This window comes from Mandrillus leucophaeus, unplaced genomic scaffold (genome assembly GCF_000951045.1).
Source record: "Mandrillus leucophaeus isolate KB7577 unplaced genomic scaffold, Mleu.le_1.0 Scaffold258, whole genome shotgun sequence".
NCBI classification, from domain to species: domain Eukaryota; kingdom Metazoa; phylum Chordata; class Mammalia; order Primates; family Cercopithecidae; genus Mandrillus; species Mandrillus leucophaeus.
This window is the reverse complement of record NW_012102676.1, coordinates 2,494,779-2,517,480: the sequence shown is the minus strand read 5'-3', so window position 1 is coordinate 2,517,480 and position 22,702 is coordinate 2,494,779. Positions and strand designations below refer to the sequence as shown.

At 33.8% G+C, this 22,702-nt stretch overlaps 1 protein-coding gene across 1 annotated transcript in view; it reads right to left on the bottom strand.

Annotated features, from left to right (window-relative positions):
• The window catches only part of DGKB (diacylglycerol kinase, beta 90kDa), a 773,008-nt gene that overhangs the window by 598,253 nt on the left and 152,053 nt on the right, over positions 1-22,702 (bottom strand). The window contains exons 3-4 of the mRNA XM_011983975.1: positions 10,914-10,990; positions 7,192-7,212 (exon numbers count right to left, since the gene is read on the bottom strand). Of these exons, the coding sequence (XP_011839365.1) occupies positions 7,192-7,212; positions 10,914-10,990 (98 nt within the window). The remainder of the gene's footprint in view (positions 1-7,191; positions 7,213-10,913; positions 10,991-22,702) is intronic.

Here is a 22,702-nt window from a genome sequence, read left to right as displayed (position 1 = left end):
CTATTGTCCCAGCTACTCGGGAGGCTGAGACAGGAGAATGACTTGAACCTTGGAGGCAGAGACTCCATATATAAAAAAAAAGGAATCAATCATTCAGAGTTGTCTCAATGTAATAAAAATTGATGTAAAGCAGTTAGCATGCACTTGGGCACATAATATATAAAATAAATAAAAGGAGTAGGTAAAAGGAAGCACCGTCCTAAGCTTAGATACATTTTTAAGTTATCTTAATTTGCCTTTTTTTTTTTTCTTTTTTTGAGACAAAGTCTTGCTCTTCTTCCCCACGCTGGAGTGCAATGGCATGATCTTGGCTCACTGCAACTTCCGCCTCCTGGGTTCAAGCGATTCTTCTGCCTCAGCCTCCCGAATAACTGGGATCATAGGTGCCCACCACCACGCCAGCTAATTTTTGTATTTTTAGTAGAGACAGGGTTTCACCATGTTGGCCAGGCTGTTCATGAACTCCTAACCTCAGATGATCCATCTGCTTTAACCTCCCAAAATATTGGGATTACAGGTGTGAGCCACCATGCCCAGCCAATTTGCCTTTCTATTGGTACAGAAAACTGTAAACTTCATTGCATCTTTCTGAATAAAAACTTCAGGTTTTGTGTGTCTCAAATACTTTGCTATAACATTTCTGTGTCAGGTAACAGAGACAAATAACAACTTTTATAAGGCAATAATTCTAAAAAATAAATCTTCCTTTGAAAAATAAAAGCCTACTACAGATATAAGTTGAATTAAAAATTTCCTCAATTCTTAAATTATTTCTACAAGATGACATCACATTTTTTATTGCTGAAGTGTTATTGACAATGTAAATTTCTTTCTCAAACTTCTTCACTGTGTTCTCTGGAGCAAAATTAATTTATCTCACATTTTCTGGCAATAGATAGGGCTTAAAATGTGAGAAAACACAAACCTCTTCTTTTTTTTTTTTTTTTGTTTCTGAGACAGGGTCTCTCTCTGCCGCCCAGATTGGAGTACACTGGCCCAGTCATAGCTCACTGCAGCCTCGATCTCCCACACTCAAGCAGTCCTTCCACCCCAGCCTCGCAAGTATCTGGGACCACAGGATTGTGCCATCATACCTGGCTAATGGTTTTTTAAAAATTTTCTGACTCAGAGTTTTCAATTCACTGAGAAATGTTTCTTCAATGAGTTTCCTGGTTAACCCATCCCTTTTCTTCTCTTGTAAGTAAAGTCTTTTCAAATATCTCCTAAAATTCAATGTTGTCCATATTATTAGACATTTCTGATAAATGGATGATATCCTCATCTGTACATTTTCCTTAGATCATGACTTACAAGAAAATTTCCAAATTTAGGCATCAGAGTTTCTATGGCTGTCATGTAACAGCATTAGAATTGCTTTTGGAAGACTGTGACCTTTAAATAGAATGAGATCATTTATATGCATATCAATGAAGCCATTAATGATGAAAATTGGGTCAGACTTAACTGAATGACTACTTAAAAATTGAATTGCTGTAGGCTCAAACACATCCACGCACATCCACGCACACACACACACACACACACACAAATGTTCAAAATTTTAAAAACTGCTTTTTCATTTTTTTTTTTTTTTTTTCCTTAAGGAACAGCCACAGACTATTTAGGGAGATAACAGAGAATTTGTAAAGAATACTGACTGAGGGAGCTGCTCAGATGTCGCTGCCAAATTGGCACAGATTCAAGGCACATTTCTATATGCCTTTCATTATTATTTCTGACCATCTGGATCCTTTGTTTTTAAATCCTTGTTAATACTAAAGAGAAGACACTAGTATTCATCCAAGCAGATTCAAAGTGAATGAAAATAAATGTCATCACTCTATCCTTAATTTCTTTTCGTAGTTTTGGGTTGTGGATTTTCTCATATTCAAAAAGTGTTCTTTGAGCACCCACTCAGCACCAGGCTCTGTTCTAGGTGTTTGGGTAAAGATGTTACTAGAACACACAAAATTCCTTCCATGAAGGAGCTTAGCTTCTAATGAAAGGAATAAGAAAACAGCAACATTAATGTGCTGAATCTACAATGCCTAATGGTATTAAGTGCTATAGAAAAAAGAAAAAAAAAAGAAGAAAAAGATTTCTTGGGGGAACGTGCTTGCAGTTTTTTAAATCCAATTATCAAGAAATGAGAAGCTACTCTTTCAGTAAAGATTTAAAGGTGATGAGGCACATATTTGCACATATTTGGAAAAAGCACATTTCAGGCAGAGAAGACAGCTAGTACAATGGCCCTGAGTTATAAGGATGCTCCTGTTCCAGAGAAATTTCCACTGGAGCCAGTAAGGAGGAGCAGGAAACTGGAGCAGGAGTGAGGGAGGACTAGAGTAATAGAATACAAGGTCAAAGACTCAAGCTGTGGTGATGTGTGGACCGGGCAGAGCACACAGGATATTAGATCATCAAAAGAGAGTTATAGCTTTAACGTGGAGTAAGTTTTTAGTAGGAAATTCCATGATCTGACTCATATTTTAACAGAACCATGTGATCATAATAACACTTATTAGTATCAGACAAAAGATAGCCTATGGGCAGTTTTTATGTTTTTCTAACTTGTATTCACCACAAATTAATAAATGATCCCTAAAACACAAAAATGAATCATTCAACTATTATAGTTAAAGTAACTGTTTGAAACCACAAAGAAATCACTTTATCTATCAACAAATGTTAACTGAGTACCTATATGTGTAAAATACTATGCACTTACTGAGCAAAGAACTCTGATGAAATTAAATAGATAATAATTTAAATTAATCAGTTTTTTTTTTACAGTTTCCATTTCTATTTTGCATTCTAATTTATATCATTAACTAATTATATTAAATTTTAAAAATTGATATGAAGGTCACTGAGTGAAAGTATATTGATTAAATATGCAGCATGGCTATCTTACTGAGATTTCAAAATATAATTTTTTATATTAAAATTCATTTAGAAAAATTTATATTTTAAATATTGCATTTCTTATGCTTATCTTGCACTGCAATTGACTATTCATTATTTCAAATTTCAGTTCCTTGATAGTCCCCTAAATCTGTCATATAGATAGTTCCTTTGAAGAGAAAGAGTGCAAAGTGTGAAAACCTTGAATTTTAATTTTTAAATTAGTTTTGGCAAATGAAAACTATTTTAGCACTTCAGAGGCACATATTCCACTAACTGTAGCTTTACCTAAGACTACAATTATGAAGACTCAGTAGAAAGACAATTAACAACTTCTCATTCCTGAAGGGCTATATGATCCAACACGATTTTGCATCACACAGTCTTTTACATTATAGGTCCTCATTATGTAACACTATCCACATGTTTCTGTGTTTTAGGAACTGCACTAAGTATGTTATATGTGTGTTATCATTTAATCATCACAATACCTATGGACAAAGAAACTGAGGCTCAGAAAATTTCCTTAAATTGCCCAACACCAAAAGCTTCTAATTGACACTGAAGACATAAATATTTCTAACTTCAATGTGCATTACGTTATACTTAAAGTATAATTTTCTAAACAGATTTTGCAATAATAACACATGGTACAAGGTAATTTCCCACTGGTTTATCAGTATTAGATGCATTTTCTGCTGTGTCAAATTGGTCTGCCATTTCAGACAAAAAAAAGATATACACAAATAAGGTGTAACAATTAAAAGTAATGGTATGATTATTCAATTTCCCACTCTTGAAAACCCTGTGTTGACTGTAACTGTTTTTGTACCCTTTGGTGTTCAAAGTATAACCTATTACTTTGGGTCATATATCTGAAATGTATTCAAATCTGCCTACCCCCCATCCCCATTGTGATACCCATTGTCATCTAATGTTCTTACTTGATTGGACTGCCTCTGTAACTCATATCTAGTCTTCTCTTCTACCCAAGTCCATGGTCCACATTGCTACTGGAGGTATTTTTCTAAATGGAAAATTTAACTTGTTCACCTAAAAATATGATTTATGATTTCTTTCACCTTTAAAAATTAAACTTTATAGACATTCTAAGCATTTTTACCAAAATGTCTAGATTTATATTCCTTTAGTACCTTGCAATGCTCTTTTGCTTGAAAAAGCTTTTTTTTTTTTTTTTTTACTGAGATGGAGTTTCACTCTGTTGCCCAGGTTGGAGTGCAATGGCACGATCTCGGCTCACTGCAACCTCCACCTTCTGGGTTCAAGTGATTCTTCTGCCTCAGATTCCCAAAGTATCTAAGACTACAGGCGCCTGCCCCCTCACCCAGCTAATATTTGCATTTTTAGTTGAGACAGTGTTTCACCATGTTGGCCAGGCTGGCAGGGTGGTCTCAAACTCCTGACTCCCAAGTGATCGGCCCGTGTTGGCCTCGCAAAGTGCTGGGACTACAGGTGTAAGCCACCATAGCTGGCCAAAAAAGTTATTTCTAATGATGAAAAAGCACAAGTAAAAACAACAGATAAACCCTAAAAATAAAATTTAGATGTGACAGAGTAATGTTGGTTTTAACTTTTTAACTTATATTTGGAAAAGTACAAAAAGATCACCTAGAAACCCCAACATTAATTTTTAAATTCTATACCAATTGTTTAATAAACGTTATTAAAGAAGTGAAAGAACATTCTACAATGTGAATTTAAATACCCCTTTTCAAAGTTGGCATTTATTATTAAACTAAGGAGAGTTATTTGTTTATTTCCCAAATGTATTTATGCTTGATTTCAAACTTCTTTGTAAAGAAAGCAATTGGTCACAATTGATATAATTGTATTTTATAATTATAGATAGATTTGATAAGAAGAGGAACATCACTGAAACTGTATTGATGGTAATAGGGAAGAGAAGCAGAAATATTGGTTAACATGCTTCTTCTGTTCCTTGCTAACTAAGTGTCCTAGCACCATGTAGTTGTAGGAAGTGGAGCAATACAAGAGATAATAGCTCTGCTACCAGGACAGCACTCTGGATTGTGGCCAGGTTTGGGAGGGGAAGCAAATTACATGGCATGATCCCCACTCCTACCACATGGTGGAAGGAAATTATTTTTGAGTGCAGAAGACAGCAGAGTTAGAGTTCCTCAATTTAAAATGAGAAAATGAGGTCCTGAGAAAATGAAGGAAACAGAATTTGTTGGTGGTATATCTCCAATATTCTCACTCTCATCTTTGGCATGTGCTCTAGAACTTTTCTGTGAAATCACATTGATCATTAAAGTATGACCACAGCCACTGTCTCTAAACATTAGTGGAATACCTGTTATGTGCAAGACACAGAGCTATTTATTATACATACACTTTAGAATCTAACCCTTTTAACAGTCCAATAAGGCTGATGCTCTCTTCATTTTATAGGTGAACAAACGACAGATAGAAAACTTGTCCAAGGCCCGTTAAGATGAATTCAGGTCAGTCAGACTCCTCAGACCATATTTTCTCTGTTACACTTTCCTTATGCTTTCCATAATGGAAAGGGTTGAATTTGGTTCTAGAAGGATAATTATAGCTTACAGTGAAAAGGTTTTTATATCATTGTTAATAATTATATCATTGTCATTATCCTTGTTAAGGACATTTAAAATATTGCTTTAGGCAGCAGCACTACAAAAGGTAGGTTTTGAATCCCCAGGTTCCTTATTAAGGGGTAAAAGCATATTGTCTGAATGTAAAGGGTATACACATTAAGAGAAACTACATTACAGAGTACCAAGTGCAAAAATAAAGAAAGCCCCTGTGGAGTTATGAAAGCATAACTCAGCCTCAGGCCAAGGAACATCTACTGACAGGAAACATGTACGGAGAAAATCCTACGCTCAGAGAACACTGATAAACAAAGGGCACACATAGAGCAGTAACATGTGCAGGCTTTCATTCTTCTCCCCTCGAATACCCTCAGTTTTGTCAGTTCTTTCTATTCTGTAACTGCAATTGCTTGCCTGCTAAGTCATTGCACATGAAACAAAGACTGGGCAAGGAAAAGGAAGGAAAAAATTCATTCTGCTGACCCCCCAAAAAGCTAGAGCTTATTTTGACATGAGTTTTCAGACAGCCTCTAGAAAGGATGCAGGTTGTGCAAAAAGGTGTGTTTGTTGGGTGCTCAACAAAAGCCATTTAATAGCCAAGTCCTAAAAACGTACATACTTGAATGACAATTCTTGAATGACGTTCTTGAAAACAATCATTTACTCCAAGCGATTGCCTCTTAAATGTCATCAAGCCTACTTAGTCCATATTTGGGGAAACAAGTTTCCAGAAAAGTCACAGGTGAAATCAGGAAAAGGTCATCCTCTGAAACGGAGGCTAGTAAATGTCGCCACAGTCGATGAGTTGCCATGTTACCAGTGCCTCTTTATAGGATATTGTAAGATGTAGGACCTGTATCTAAGTCCACCAGTATCATCTGATGTTATAATTGTACCTTACATGTTGGACATGAAATTACTGTGGCTCTTGTCATTAAAACCATCAAACAATTTAAGAATAAGAAGAAGCTAGTACATATCCAAGATTGTCCAAAGGAGACAACATTACAGTTTTAGGCAACTCATGCATTTTGGTAGGAAATATTTCTACAGTGGGGAAGACAATAGATACAGCTACTCCAGTGTGATTAAAAATATCCATTTAGAGCACCTGAAAATGTGTTGGAATTCTGTGCACCCAACTGAACTACTGATCTAAAACTTAATTTACAAAACAGATTTTCAAGGAGAGTGGTTGAAGTAACAGATTGAATAATGTTCCCAGGAGGGCAAAAATCAACAACTCTTTGGTTATGTTTCCCCCACAGATTCTATCACAGCACTGTAGACAAAACAAAACAAAGCCTTATCACTGCATTTTAAAATTTCTCATGGTAAATTAATAAATTAAGACTTTTACTAAATAAAGTATAATAGCACAGCCTGATATATCTTGGCGAAATTAGAAAAATTAATTCCAGAGTCTACAAAACTGAAGACCACACTTGAGACCCTTTTTGTCTATTAAGGTACCAGCTCCTATTAAGGCATCAAATCCTTTGACTGATTAAAAAAAATGTGTCACATTCAACTCAATTATAACCTATGAGTATTATAAGCAATCTCATATACTATAGAAATCGTATTGGTACAGAAGTATAGTTCAGTGATATGGATGAGAAATTCATAGATCATATCAGAATAAAGAAAGAAAAGACAGACTTTAATAGAAAAGAAAATGTCTTACTTGGTTAAGAATGTCTTGTTTCTGTGCATGCAAGGAAAGAAAGAATACATGTGTTAATGTAAGATAATTTATACTCATTATCTCATATCTCTGATTATTTAGCTAAAAGTTCAAGTTTACAGGTTGATTTTAAAACATACCCTAGATCCATAGGTCTCAAAGCATGGTTCCAAAACAGTGGCATCAGCATAAGCTGGGAAACTGATAGAAATGCAAATTCTTGAGCCCCACCCCAGAAACACTGAATCTAAAACTGCGTGGGGTAGGGGGGAGGCAGACAGCAATCCCTGTGTTAACAAGCCCCACAGTTGATTCTGAGGTACACTAAAATGTGAGAATCAATGACTAGATCAATCTTTGTATATAATAAGCAAACTGTTCTGACAGATAAATATAATGTGTAACACATATAGTATGATTAAAATATTTCAGAGGATTAATAGAAATATAACCATGTATATAAAGATATGTTAGATTTTGAATATGTATTTCCCATTCCTAAGGTTTCCTTCTATCAGCATCACACCTAGCATCTCTCTGTACCCTTAAGGATTAAAATATATTTCTATATACATCTGCCACTTTCTTCCCATATCTCAGCTGTGAGTGGAAAAATTTGAAATTGAACTTGAAGTCCAAGACCAAAAGAAAAAAAAAAAAACACATGGAATGCTAAACTGTCTTCCCCTCGTACTACCAAATTCTACTGCTCTCAGGAGACTCTTTATATGGCCTGACCATGTTTTACTGTGAATAATCTCACTAAGACTGGATCTCTGCTACAAACTAGCTTGTAATAATGTTCTTAACATTATATTATTTACACAAGAGTAGGTGGAGACTAATAAGACTCTCTCCCCTTGTCAGGCATGAGTCATTAACATGTATGTGTACTGGGAAGTGCCACACTCACTACAAAAGAAATATCTTCCCATGCCTTCCCCTAACCTTTTTCCTTCCTATCTAAGAGGACAGTCCTCTCCCCTATGGCTTGGTCAACGAAGTGAAGAGCACAGGACATTAGCCTTAAACTGGGATTCTAGTCAATTAGGTTTTTGTTGTGGTTACTGTTGTGAGCTAGCTGGTGAGTCTTGGACAAATTATTTCACTTTTCTTAGAATAGTTTATTTATTTAAAAACTTTATAATTTTATTAATTTGGGAATCTCAAGGCCTTTGAAAGGTTTTTATTCCTACAGAATCTTTAAGGCCATTGTTTAGATTTCTATTATTCATTTCTTCAAGTAACGATTATCAAATGATCTTTAATAGGATTTAAAAGTAAATGATTCATTCACAAATTATACTTAATATTTTTTCTCTATTAAAATAGACTTCAACAGGTCACATCTTCTTTGGGTTAAATTTTTATCCCCAGCACTTTAAAAATTCAGTAATTCAAGGGAATTATAAGCAAAATAGTACATCTACCATTTAAATAGCTTTATGTTGTAGGAGGTTAAGCAATTTAATTTTTGCCAATACATTTTATGTAAATGATACAAGCTATGTTCCTTTTGGAAAACAATGAATTAATTATCATTCCAAATTCAGGCTGGATTACTCAATTGTCCATTTTTTCTTGTATAATTGAGCATCATTAACTAGTCATCAGTGCAAACAACTTTGGGTCAACTTGACAAGCCAATGGAGAGTGATAACTTCACATGTGAACTGACATTAGGAATTCTGTCATATTGTAAGAGTAATTTTTTATAAATTGGATGAGGTCATGTATTGAAGAGAACTTTAAGGTCATAAAGATTTATTTCTCATCATTAGATAGTCCTAATTATTTTCAATTGACTTTTAGAAGATACATACTAGTTTTTAAAATGGTTATATAAACCTTAAAATTTTCTTCTGAAGGAAAAATGTTATCAGAATTAATTAAGATAAGAGAGTGGTTTTGCTCTTAATTTAGAATTGTTCTTGAGTTGTAATGAGATCTTTTTGTTTTTCAACTGTTCATTATTTTAATAACATGTTTCAACAATACATCTGTACATTTATGAAAGGTATAACATGGTTGAAAAGGGTGATATGTGTGTCTAATAATGTGTCTAATAACTACCTTAATAAATAAATGTAGTATATGGTGAATGGTAATTCTCATGAAATATATAATAACAGTAAGACTAAGTCTTGAGAGCCCTATAAATTAAAAAAAAAAAAAAATTAAAGCAAAAAGGCTGCTTTGCAAACAAGATCACTTAACTGAGTTTGTAGCCAGCAGCTATCATTAGGGAGAAAAACAGGTTTTATCCCTGTATACAGATTAGATACGCAAATAAGTTTTCAAGTATTGTGGTGAATATAAATATTAATGACAATTTTTTTTTCTTGTAGCAATTCAGTGCTATAATTCATCTTTACTTTTCCCACTCTGCTTTCTTAGGCTTTGAAATTCTCGGTTTTGTAAGTTTAGCTGCTAACTTTATTTTCCCCCTTCTCTATGCCATCTAGAAAAATACAATATGAGGGAAATGTAGGTCAAACATCTATTTTTTTTCCAATACAGAAAAATGGTAATGGCTTTAAATAGCCTTTATTTTCTCCATCATTTATGGGCACCAATATTAATTTTATTTTTTAAGAAAATAAATTCCAACCTAAAGAGTTTTAAAAGTCACAGTAATGTACCAGAATGTAGACAGAATAAGGATATATGACATGAAAAATAGCTAACTATGAGAAATACTGATAGGAAATCTCAAAACAATATGAATAGCTTGAGGGTTATGATAACTAAAATTAAGTTCTATAAATCCCAGGGAAGTACAATATTGAAAGATAACTAAGAAGTCTGTTCTTGCAAACATACAAAAATGAAACAATAATCGCAAAAAATAAGTCACATTTTAGTCAGCAAACAAATCTATCTAGTTAATACATCCCGACAAAAGAATCTTTTGCAAAGAGAAGCTTGAAGCAACCTAATGTTGCCTTCTGAACCTACAAATGAACTAACAGTAATGGTGATCAAACATTTAAAATGTAACATCTCTCAACTAATATTAAATAGGTTACTTAACAAACAATTAGGAAGGAAAAGGCATTCATTCAAGCATGGTGTTCAAAAACAATTGACAAGACATGCAAAGTTTTCATAAGAAAATGATTTCAAGAAATCTTAAGCTTACTGGTAAAAGGTAAAATAGAAGATTAAAAAAAATCCCTCTCTTTTTGTACAAGTTGGCTCCTTAAGGTTACAGACCTGGTATAAGCAACACAAAATCCTTCCTTGGTCAAGGAAATAATTGCCTGAAAGGGGTAACTCCCTACCCCTACACCAATATTCATTTTGGATTGAAATTTGTGGGTCATAGACTGAGAGCCAAGCATATTCCTTCTCTCTTTTATCCAATGCTGTTTCCTGACTTCTAGGAAAATAACAAACACTACACTTAAATGATTCATATTCTTTCAAGCATACAATATAGATGAGTTATTTGAATGAAAAATGTTGTACAACATTTAATATATCTTCTAGAATAGCATTGCATTATGAACTTAATTTTGTTTATGTTATGGTACATGGTAAATGGTTTATGGTGTGCATATATATACACACACACACATATCTGTATCATACATATATAATGTATATGTGTACACACACACACACACACACACACACACATTTTTCCAAGAATTTTTCATTAAGAAATATCCTCTTCCAAGCATGTATATGAAACTGATATAAAGAAAAAGAAGTTTTACCCCTTCAGGATTATACTTTGCAAGTACACCATTACCATGGAATTCTTCAAGAACATCCTTTAATTTCTTTGTAGAATCTATAAAAAACAGAAAACACAAAAATTGTTTATATGCACATATTGTGATTGTATAGCCCAGTCCAGGAACAGAGACCACTTAAAATGTAAACAAGTATCAGCAGAAACTAAATTTAAAAACCAACATATAAAATGTCTATTGCCATTTTTAAAAGGCTGTATGATTGGAAAAGAAATTACAAAGAAACAAAAAGGTCACTGCATTAAATAAAAACAATACTGCTGGATAAGAAAAATAAAATGTGTAGCTAAGCCTCAATGGTGAGTCCATTTAGAGGGAAGCCACAGATTTAGTATCTTGTAGATATTTTTAAGGAGAATTTTCTCTACACACATAACACAACTAAATTAAAGCTTACTTTAATAATTAAATTAAAGCTTTAGTAAGTAAGCTTTAACTTAGTTATGTCATGTATTTTACCTTATATATGCATTGTGAATAACATTTTAGTTTTGTTATGTATAAAGATTACTCCATTTAATGAAGAAACAAAGCTTAGACATATTACCAAAAGAATTATAAATTATTTTCTTCAAAAGTACTATTATTTTTAAACCTTTCATCTTATTAGTTGGTGACAAGAAATTTTAAGTTAATAAAATAATGTCATAAAAGAATTATCATAAATATTATTACAATTAAAGTTAAATACATTAATATGATATAGATATATTCATTCAGTCTACTAAAATATTGCTCATTATACATATTGAAATATAATTTTTGATTGAGAAATCTCAGAATTACAATGTACTTTTAAGTTAGAAGGAAATAACAGCTAAGAAATATGGATGAGTCATCTGAATATTTAATCAAGTTTGAATAATAATGAAAAAAACCCTTAAAATTAAAATGTAGGAAATACGTAGATTTTCCCATTTTCTTTTATGGAACAGAGCATGGAAAACTGTTTGCTACCATTTGCATCTAATTCTTGTTGACCTTCGCTAAGAGTCAGTGATATGTGGACTACCACAAAATATTTCCCAGTTCCAGAAAACTAATTCACAAATTAGTTTTTGAAACATCCTGCTAGAAAACTCTCTCATACATGCCCATTGAATACATAATGCCTATATTTTGTGAATTATACTTTTACTTGGAATGTATCATTTCCTTTCTTTATATGGTAAATTCTGTGGGTTTGTGTATGTGTGTGAAACTCTATATTTAGATAGAGTTTCGCTCTTGTCGCCCAGACTGGAGTGCAATGACATGGTCTTGGCTCACTGCAACCTCTGCTTCCTGGGTTCAACAGATTCTCCTGCCTCAGCCTCCTAAGTAGCTGGGATTACAGGGGCCCACCACCATGTCTGGCTAATTTTTATAATTTTAGTAGAGACAGGGTTTCACCATGTTTGCCAGGTTGGTATCGAACTCCTGATCTCAGGTGATCTGCCTGCCTCTGCCTCCCAAAGAACTGGGATTACAGACGTAAGTCACAGTGCCCAGCCTGTGAAACAGTACTTTTAAGTGAGATAAAATTCATGTCACATAAAATTGACTACATTAACAATTTCAAAGTGTACAATTCAGTAATTTTTAGCATATTCATGATGTTGTGCAATCATTACTACTAATTAATCCCATAATATTTTCATCACCTTGTAAAGAAATCTTATACCCATTAAACAGTTACTTCCTGTATTTTCTCTCCTCTAACCTCTGGCTATCCTTAATCTATTTTCTGTGTCTATGGATTTGCCTATTCTGGACATTTCATGTAAATGGAATCATATAATATGTTTCCTTTGTGTCTGACTTCTTTCACTTAGTTTAGTGTTTTCCAGGTTTTTCCATGTTATAACATGTATCAGTACTTCACTCCTTTTTATGGCTGAACAATATTCCATTATAATGAATATACTACATTTTAAAAATCTGTTTATCAGCTGATGTATATTTGACTTCTTTCCAGGTTTTGGATGTTAAGAATGTTGCTATGAACATTCAAGTGTACAAGTTTTTGTATAAACATATATTTCAGTTCTCTTGGCTATATACCTGTGAGTAAAATTGCCAGGTCATACAGTAACTTTATGTTTAATGTTTTGAGGAACTGCTAAATTGATTTTCACAACAGCTGTACCATTTTACATTCCCACCAGTAAGGTATAAGGGTTTCAGTCTCTCCATATACTTACTAACACTTGTTATTTTCTAACCATTTTTTCGTTATAGCCGTCCTAGTGGATGTGAAATGATTTGATTTACATCTGATTAGTCATTTGCTAATGACTAATAATATTGAGCATCTTTTTATATGCATATTGGTCATTGGTATATTCTTTGGAGAACTGTCTATTAAAGTTCTTTGACCATTTTTTAATTGGACGGTTTGTCTTTTAGTTGTGGACATCCTCTGAGGGGTGTGTGTGCGCGCGCATGCGCATTTGCTTGATGCCTATACAGCTTCCTATGTATTTCTTTTTTGGTATATAATTTGCTGGCACTTTCCACATTGTGATCAGGGTTAATTTTTTATGTCCTGTCTCTTGCTAGATTGGAGGTTGTTCTAGGGCAGAAAATGTGTGTTTTCATTTTTGCACACCTTTCACCTTTATCACAAAGTTGAAACAACAGAATTGCAATAAATATTGAGATTAAATTAATCAGAGCTATTCCTAAATGGCAATAAATTACAGTAATTGCTTCTGTATGTACTTTGTTAGAAAACTTACACTACTGAGACCAAACTATATATTAAAAAGAGACATGAAGCTGATTCCTTAGTCTCAAATCCTTCTTTGTGGATAATAAGGCACTATTATAAGTTAGCAGAACCGCTTTTACTTCTTTTTATCCATAACCGTAGATGTAACCCATACTGTGCAGACGCACAGAGACACACACATAAACAGAGGCATACATTATGGAATATCATATCTCAATAGACCATGTTTATTTTAACCATATCTTAAGCCAATGATAAAATGGAAGGCGGAGAAAACAATTTTGGTTTCTCCCACATAGGCCTCCCACACAACTTTAGAGACACTGCTTAGATGACCTTTTCATTTCAAGTTTATATGAGAGTAAAAAACACGTTCAATAATTATTTATAAACGATGCAGAAAAAGGGCAAGCTCATAAAATTATTCCTACAACATTTTACTAGTCATAAAATGTACTGGTCATAGTTTATACTGAATATGCTTAGTAGAGAAATCATGAGCTAAATTAACAGCCAAAAACCTCTAGATATATGACTCCCCTTTCCGTGAACTAGGGCTCAATAATGACGTGACCTGAGACAATTTAAGCTGCTCTAGTTGATATTCAGATGAATCACTATCAATTCAACTCACTGCCTCTCCAATTCTCAAGTTCCAGTTCTAATATCTTAATATCTGAAGTTTAACTATGACCTGATCTCCATTTCACAATCTAGTTTGGAAACTAGAGCACTATCTTGTTCTTATCTTCCTGTCTCAATAAGATTTCTTGGACCCAGTTTCTCTAAGACTGAGGTCCTGACTTGACTGGTCAATCTTCTAAGGATCAGGATTTGCATATGGAACATCAGAGAATTCGGGATATCCATAACCTCTCGACAGCACTTTTTTTTTACGTGAATTATCTACGTGTCTTCTCGGGCACCCAAATTGCACTAAGTTGTGAAAATCCTACTGCTGTGTTTTACCTTCTTTCGTGGGGGAACACACATTTATCTTATTTGTAACTTAACTGCTTGTCCAAATTTCTTCCTATGAGCTATCACCATAAACATTCCTATCTTTTTTATTGAGCCAACTCTGAGTTACATTCTGTCCAAAACTACATTGGGGCAGTGGAGAGGGGAAAGGATCTATAACTAGGCCTGACCTGCCTTCTAGGACAAAATAAACAGAGGAAGTTATACCTGGATGAACAGATAGTAAGATGTGGCCTCAGTCATAATTCAGCTAATAATAGAGCTTCAAGAAAGAGCACAGTGACAGATACTGGGCTGAGCAATGCTGAGAAATCCAGGCAAGCAGCCAGCCAGGCAGGCAGCTGTGAGCTTGGAGATCAGTTTAGTAAACACATGTCTGTAATGGGAGAAAGAACCTGGAAGATTGACCAGTGAAGTGCTAGGCAACCCAGTGCTAAGCAGCCAGGTTGAAAACGGTAGGTTTAGTTCTTGGGATAAGGGAGCTGGACAGATGCACAGCACAAAAGATTGGATCTCCTGGAAAGCAAAGGAGGGGTATGACTTGGGGAAGTTCTGAAACATGGGGCTAATTTCAGAGGTTCCTATGCTTGGCTTGACTAGCAGGGCAGGATACTTGGAAAACAACAGTGAATACAAATTACTGCCCTTTGACTAACATATCCATTTTCCCAGTAAGTAATTTAATACTATACCAATAACTACAGCTGAGACAAGAGGCTGTCTTTTTCATCACTATCAGAATCACCTTAGAGCTGAAAATGGTACTAAGCATGAAAGTGGGAGGTGTTTTATTAAGCAAACATTCTTGGAATGAACTGGGAAAGAACAAAGAAAATGTTTATGGGTAGATGAGTTGACTTTCTCCTATACTTTACCTTTCTATCACCTGCTCTGGTACTTGAGTAGTTCCAGGGGCCCCCCAAAATGCACACACCTTGTGAATTTTCTCATTTTGGCTGAGTCATGTAATAAACAATGCCATGCGAGTTAAATGAGCTACATGTTAGGGATCAATATTAAATTTTTATTTACTTTTACAACGTTCAGAATTTTTACATGATTTTCAAGAAAAATTAAAGCCCCTTTACATTAGCCTGAATTGAAAATAAATAAATGACTAATAGCATTTGGTAATGTTTAGAAAATAGCAAATGGATCCTAAAAAAGTACTACATGAAAAATGAAACACTTTTAGTTCCTCTCACATCTCTTTAGTCATCTGTTACAACTTAAGTGAGTTTCCTTTGTGATTTTCCTGCCTCTTTGCCTCTTTATTCCCAAAAAACTCAACACATACTTGTCAGATTAATCTCAAAGGCCCCATGAAGTAATGGAGAGATTTAAAGCCAGCTAGATTTAGGTTTGAATATTGGCTCTGGAATTCTTGGCTGAATGTCCCTGGGCATATTTTTAACCTCTCTATGGTTCAGTTTTCTAATATTTAAAATTAGAATAATGATAGGGATCTGGCAGTACTGTGTCTAGCAGAATGTCTGGTGCCCAATAAATCCTTCTTCCTTTGTTCCATCCTAAACGTGACTTTAAACAAATCATCACCCTTCAGCAGTTTCCTCTTGCCTTTGGATTGAAACACAAACTCCTCCTCTTGGCACCATAGGTGTGTAAAAATATGATCCAAACCTGTCTTCCAACAGTTATTTTCTATACCTTCCGTATTTACTATTCAAAATCCATTCATCCAATTCTGAAGGCATCCCATGATTTTAGAGCTCTTCTTTTGCTGATGATTTTTTTTTTCCTCAAGAATTTCTCCAATGTCGAGTGAAGTTCAACATAATGTATGGCACGGTTTATCTGTCAACTTATCCACAGAATCTCTCAGGACCTTCTCAAACACAGTAGGTCATAACTCATGCTCCATGGGACACCCCATAATAACTCTCTTAGAATCTGCATCCGATTTGTGTATTGGGCACTAGAAACGCTATTAATTATAACTTGAATGCATGAGCATTTTAGAGTTTGCAAAGCGTTCTATTATCTCATTTAAAACTCACAATAATGTTAACAAATATTCCTTCTGCTTAACACATGAAGAGATCAAAGTTAAGGAAATTATTACCTACTTAGGATCACACAGCTAAAACAGTTTTATATAATGATTCAAGCTATTGTATATGACCCAAAGCCATTCTCGTCACTTTGGAAAGAGAACAAATACAAGTTTACAATTTGGCTTAGGAACCTTGTTATTACACAGCTAATATCACACAGCCAAAAGAATGTACAGTAGTGATTCAAACTCCTGTATAGTAAATATATTTTAAAAGTCAAGGCCAATAATTTTGCCACCTAAATAGTAGTCATAGCTGCTGTGAAGAGACTATCATATATTCTACTGTTAAAGTCAAGACCCAACTTACAAAATGCATTTGTCATTTTTATAAATAATGTGTTTTTAGTGGACTAACTGTAGGTTCACTATATGATTTTTGTTTTGTTTTGTTTTATTTTACCAAAATAGTGCCATGTTTCCCACGTTCAGTAAAGATATTGGTTTTCCAGGCCAGTATGATAGTTTTTACAAAGTGAGAGAGGTTCAGTGGGACCATGGAAAAGTCATATTTCGGGTCTCTCAATTCAGTGCTTTCAAAAGTTTCCTTTAAAATCTAAGCCTCCCCACATAGATTTTCCCTCTTATCACAAAAGATGTTCATGGCCCAGAAGACTTTTCTTGTGCTCAGCAAAAAGCATTTTTTCAGGAACTGTATTAACCCTGTAGTAGAGAGGGCTCTGCAACTTCAACTGTTTAAAGAGAAGATTTTTCTAATTTAAATACTTAGCTAGCATTAATGTGTCTGATATCTTTATCAATTATATACATGTTAAATGTAAAGTTATAATTAAATTATATAATTTAATTGTAAAATTGTATACTTAAATTGTATTATTGTTGTACAGGCAATATAGTAGCATTCAGTCCAATGTTACATTTCATAAAGTTTCCCTTAGCTATACAGTACTTAAAAGTGGTGAAATAGCGCTTTATCTTCATCTAGTAATACTCAAACCTGGATCCATATCAGGATCATCCGGGGAGCTTTTAATATTCGCTGATGTCTGCGCTCAAAGCACAGTGATGAAGATTTAATTGGCCTACATCTCCATAACTGGCTAGTCATGAGGACCTTTAAAAAAAGCCTCTCAATTGAGTCTTATAGGCAGCTGAGATGGAATTAATCACTGCTCTGATCCTTAATCACATGCATAAAGAAAGTAAGAGTTAATGAGCAATTTGTATCGTGTTAAATTTTCCTATGAATGAATATATATTTTGTCTGATTGCTACACAGGGAACTTCTTTTAGGGAAGCAAAAAAAACCTCATGAGAACATTTTATTTAAAGATTTATTTACTCTCACCTTAGGTCACAATAGCAAAAATAGCATTTTGGAATCCAGCAGAGAGATCCAGAAAATAATATTGTCATTAAATGAAATTCCCCAGATAATATAAAAGAAGTTCTACTTATAGCCAGCAGCAGAAAGGAAATAAATACCTACAGGACTATAGAATAAGAGATTTAGAGAACTAGTTACTAAGAAACAGAAGTTTATATGTACTTGTGTGAGAATTTTCATAAAAGTACAAAGAGATTGAAAAAGAAATATGGAACTATTGTTAAAAATAATAACAGCTGTCTTGTAGCAGTTTATATTCTATTTGAAATCTATACACTTGGATTTTTTAAAATCCTAAGAATAATATTCTAATGATACTGCTACAGAAGGAAAAGCTGTACAAAATCCAAACCCTCTGTTCAGGTCTTTGCTTCTGGCTCACCACAGGATTCTGGGCAAATCCTTTAAGCTGCTCTGAGTGCGAGTCACTCTCTACCTGTTCCTGCTAAGCTCTTGGAATCATTGTTAGCTTAAAATGATAATGGGCATAATATATTTGAGCAAACTGTTACACATATAGCAATAAGTATTTCTAATTATGAAAAATAAAAACTAGTTAATTCCAAAATGACTATAGATTTGAGAATATGAAGAAAATTTCCTTTCTCCTTTTCATATTTGTTATCATTGTTAATCCTCTTAAACATCAGTTTTTATTAACTGTTTCTTGTATTTGCTAGCAGTTTTTACTCCTTCATCTATCTATATTTAATGTTTTGATGTATAAATCTAATCCAATGCCTTGCACAAAATATTTGTAAGAGTGATTTTTTTTTTTGAAAGACAAATATCTGCTAATTTAGCCAGGAACCCAGACAAATATCTGCTAATTTATCCAGAAACCCTATCCAGACACTAGGAATCTATGAAATAATTTCCACCTTTATACATATTTTATTGTGTAGAAAATACATTAAGAAAAAGAGTATACTTGCCTTCGAGCCAGTCATCTATACTATAACTAAAAATTTCTATTGAAAACATAATTGCTAATTAAGAAATATTATTAGGGACAGAATTGACTGGTGTGGACAAATAGTGTGCTGGTAAAGGTTTAACAACTGTTCAGTACGTGGAGGGTACATACTGTAGTGTTTGCCAATTGCTGTGTTGTAAATATTTCCACCATGACAATTTCAAGCCTCCCATATGACATTATTAATGTGGAGTTGGGAAAGAATGCTAACATTCAACTCTGATAAGCAATAATTAATGAAACAATCTATATGGGTTATATGTACTTTAGAAAGAATAAATAGGTGTGTCAAGACAAATCTGGAGATAAAGAACAGAAATAAAAGTCTGCAGCTATGACTTCTTAATCATTCTTTCAAATATTCTCAAGCCACCTATTGAGTTTAGAACGAGTCCTGTTCTAACTATTGGAATATATCATTGAACAAAACAGAAAATATGCCTAATCCTATAGTTTGCATTCTAGTGCAAGCAGATAGAATACAAACATAATACATTATTAAGACATTCTTATATCAATGCAGTATAGAGATGTGATGGCATGAAAATGTTAGTGGTGGAGCAGGAAAGATGAATTATTTTGAAAGTAGAGCCAAAAGAATTTCCTTATTGATTGGATATGGGTTGTGAAAGTAATGTGTCAAGAATCCCAAAGTTGTAAGTTTGAGCAATTGGAGGGATATAGTTGCCAATAAGTAAAATGATGAATGCTGCTGATAAACCATGTTTGGAATAGAGAGTCTTCAATTTTAGTTTTAGGCATTTTATATTTGATAAATCTATTAGATATCTAAGTGTGGCCATTAGTAAAGCAATTATTTATGAGTGTGGAATCCAGTAGAAAAGCCTGGGCTGAAGCACTAAATTTGAATATCATTTCTATATAAACAGTATTTAACTGGATGACATCACATGGATAGTGATTGTAGATAAGTAAGATAGCAAGGACTGAGTTTTGGAGCACCCTGCAGTTCAAGCACCAGGAAAAGAGAAGCAATCTGCTAGGAAACTAATAATGAATGCCTAGTGAAATAGCAAGAATACCAGGAAAAATAATATGTCCTAAAAGCAAAGTGTCACATAATATCAAGTTAAATGAGGAGCAGATTTAGTAAGACTTTTAAGTTTAGTAAGACGGAAATCATTTGTGTCACTTTCAAGGGCTGTTTCAATTCAGTAGCTGGGGAAAAAAACAACCCAGAGTGAGTTTAAGAGAAAATATGATGAGAGGAATGGGAGGCAGCAAATATAGGCAGCTCATTCAAAAACATTTTTTTTGCCATAGAAGGAAAGAATTTGGGCAGTAGCTAGACTGCAAGAAGTGAAGGCAAAATAATTTTTTTTTAAGAAAAGAGAGAAAAAAAATAGCTTGCTAATAGAAATTATCCAGTCAAGAGTGAAAAAATAAACGATTAAAAAAATTTTTTTAAACACCCACTAGAATGTTGTCCTTTAGTGGGTAAGAGAGAATGCAATCTTCTTCACAGCAGGTCTGGCTTAAGAGTGGAGGCATGGACAGTTTACCTAAGTAGGAAGGAAGATTGACAAGTGCTGCTTAACTACCATTCACTATTTGTGGTGATAATATTGCTATTTTGTTAGGTGAATATAATAATAATGTTATCTTTGTCCTTAGGCTGGGATTAGTAGCTGGTGCACAGTATATATTCATTGACAGTGAGCCCTTATCATCACCTGTGCCATCAGGCCTTAAGCTAAGCCCTGGGGATTTCATTTTTCTATAACCTTAATTTCAGATTATTCACAATTTTCTTAATTTTCTTTTACGTTTTCACTAAATGCTTTTAACTTCCTCTCTTTAACCAACAACTTGAATACAATATAAGATGTCTTAAAGTTATATGTAAAATAGAAATTGTATATTTTTTTGTGATGGAAAATTCACTTTTGTGGGCAACAGAATTAAATGCAGTCATTTTATGTGTTTAGATCAAAACGTTTAAGGAAATGCAAGTATGAGTTACATTTTTGAATGTGTACATTAAAAATATTTAAACCCACGCTAGTTCAGAAGATGACAGTTTCATTTTATTTTATTTTTTAAGTTCTTATGTGGGTTGCAAAACACTTACTGAGAAACCAAACATTCTGGTAACAATTCCGTATTCTCTAGTCACAATGCTAATAACATCCTGTTTTAAGACAATACAAAATTACTAAAATTTCCAATTAGTTTCTGAACATAAAAAGATTCAGTTCTCTGTACACTTACCAACAAACAATATTAGGCAGTATGGAGAAACCAAAGTCTATTTATCCTGCGAGCATATACATTTTAAGGAATATTATTTGCTCACATACATAGTTTAGAGAACATAAAACTCAAAATATTGTCCCCAAATCTTACATGGAGAACAAAATTCAGGAATGTGTCATATTTACCTTGTGACTTTATGCATCCCCTCATCTTTATGGTACGTCAGGAGGTATGAAGCTTTAATGTGAGAAGGAGGCTATAACTAACTGCACACATAATTAAATGTAGTTGAAGGATTTGCTTCCCGATCTTGGCTCTTAGATGATCTATAGCATAGTTTTCTCACAAAGTAGACCTTCATTTTCTCTTTCTGATACTTCAAAGAAACAATACTTAAGGACTCTTCCAGCTACAGCATTCTCTGATTCTATGATAATGCATATCTCCAGACACTTACGAGTACCTGTAGCCCCACACCTCCTTAACATTCCCTTCCTAATATTCCTATCTCTAATTTTCACTCCTCTCAATCCCTACCACACTTTTAAACAGCAAGCTTACATTGAGGAACTTGGCAGTTTCTAATCCCACCACCAGGTAAACTGAAAAATACAAGGAAGGCAAAGAAAATATTTCAGTTCAGAAAGAGATCTATTTTCTAGCACGTCAAATTCCCCAATGGTATCAGTACCTCCAGTAATATCGGCACTGGTGTTATATTTCAGGAATATCTTCAGAATTATAGTTATTATTGTAAAAAATAATCATTTGATCAAGCTCTCTAAAAGCTTATATTGACTGCATTAAGCTGTGAACATTGCCTACAATGTGACAATCAATCTTTATATTTTTAAAAAATGTGGGGGAGGAGAACTAACTGGAGGCAAAACACTGCAGGTATGCATGTTGTTTCTTAGTTCTAAAAATCCCTGTGAAATAGTATATAGAAGGGAAATCTAAAATCTTCATTTGTACAAAATGGCACCTTTCACAATCTATGTTCTTACATTGGAATATTTGTTGTAACAAACTTTGTCATAATTTGCTATCAAATTAAAAAATGCCTGCTCAAATACTGGCTAAATGTGTAGGGTATTTTAAGTGAGATGGTTTATGATGTATCTTAGCTGTATTTCAGACATTTATTTGGTAAAACCAAAGCTAGTCCTACATTGTTTAAACATTTTTAAAGATAAGGAAAGAAAAGGAAGGAAAGAAAGAAAGAAAGAAAGAAAGAAAGAAAGAAAGAAAGAAAGAAAGAAAGAAAGAGAGAGAGAAAGAAAGAAGAGAGAAAGAAAGAAGAAAGAGAGAAAGAAAGAAAGAAAGAAAGAAAGAGAGAGAAAGAAAGAAGAGAGAAAGAAAGAAGAAAGAGAGAAAGAAAGAAAGAAAGAAAGAAAGAAAGAAAGAAAGAAAGAAAGAAAGAAAGAAAGAGAGAGAGAAA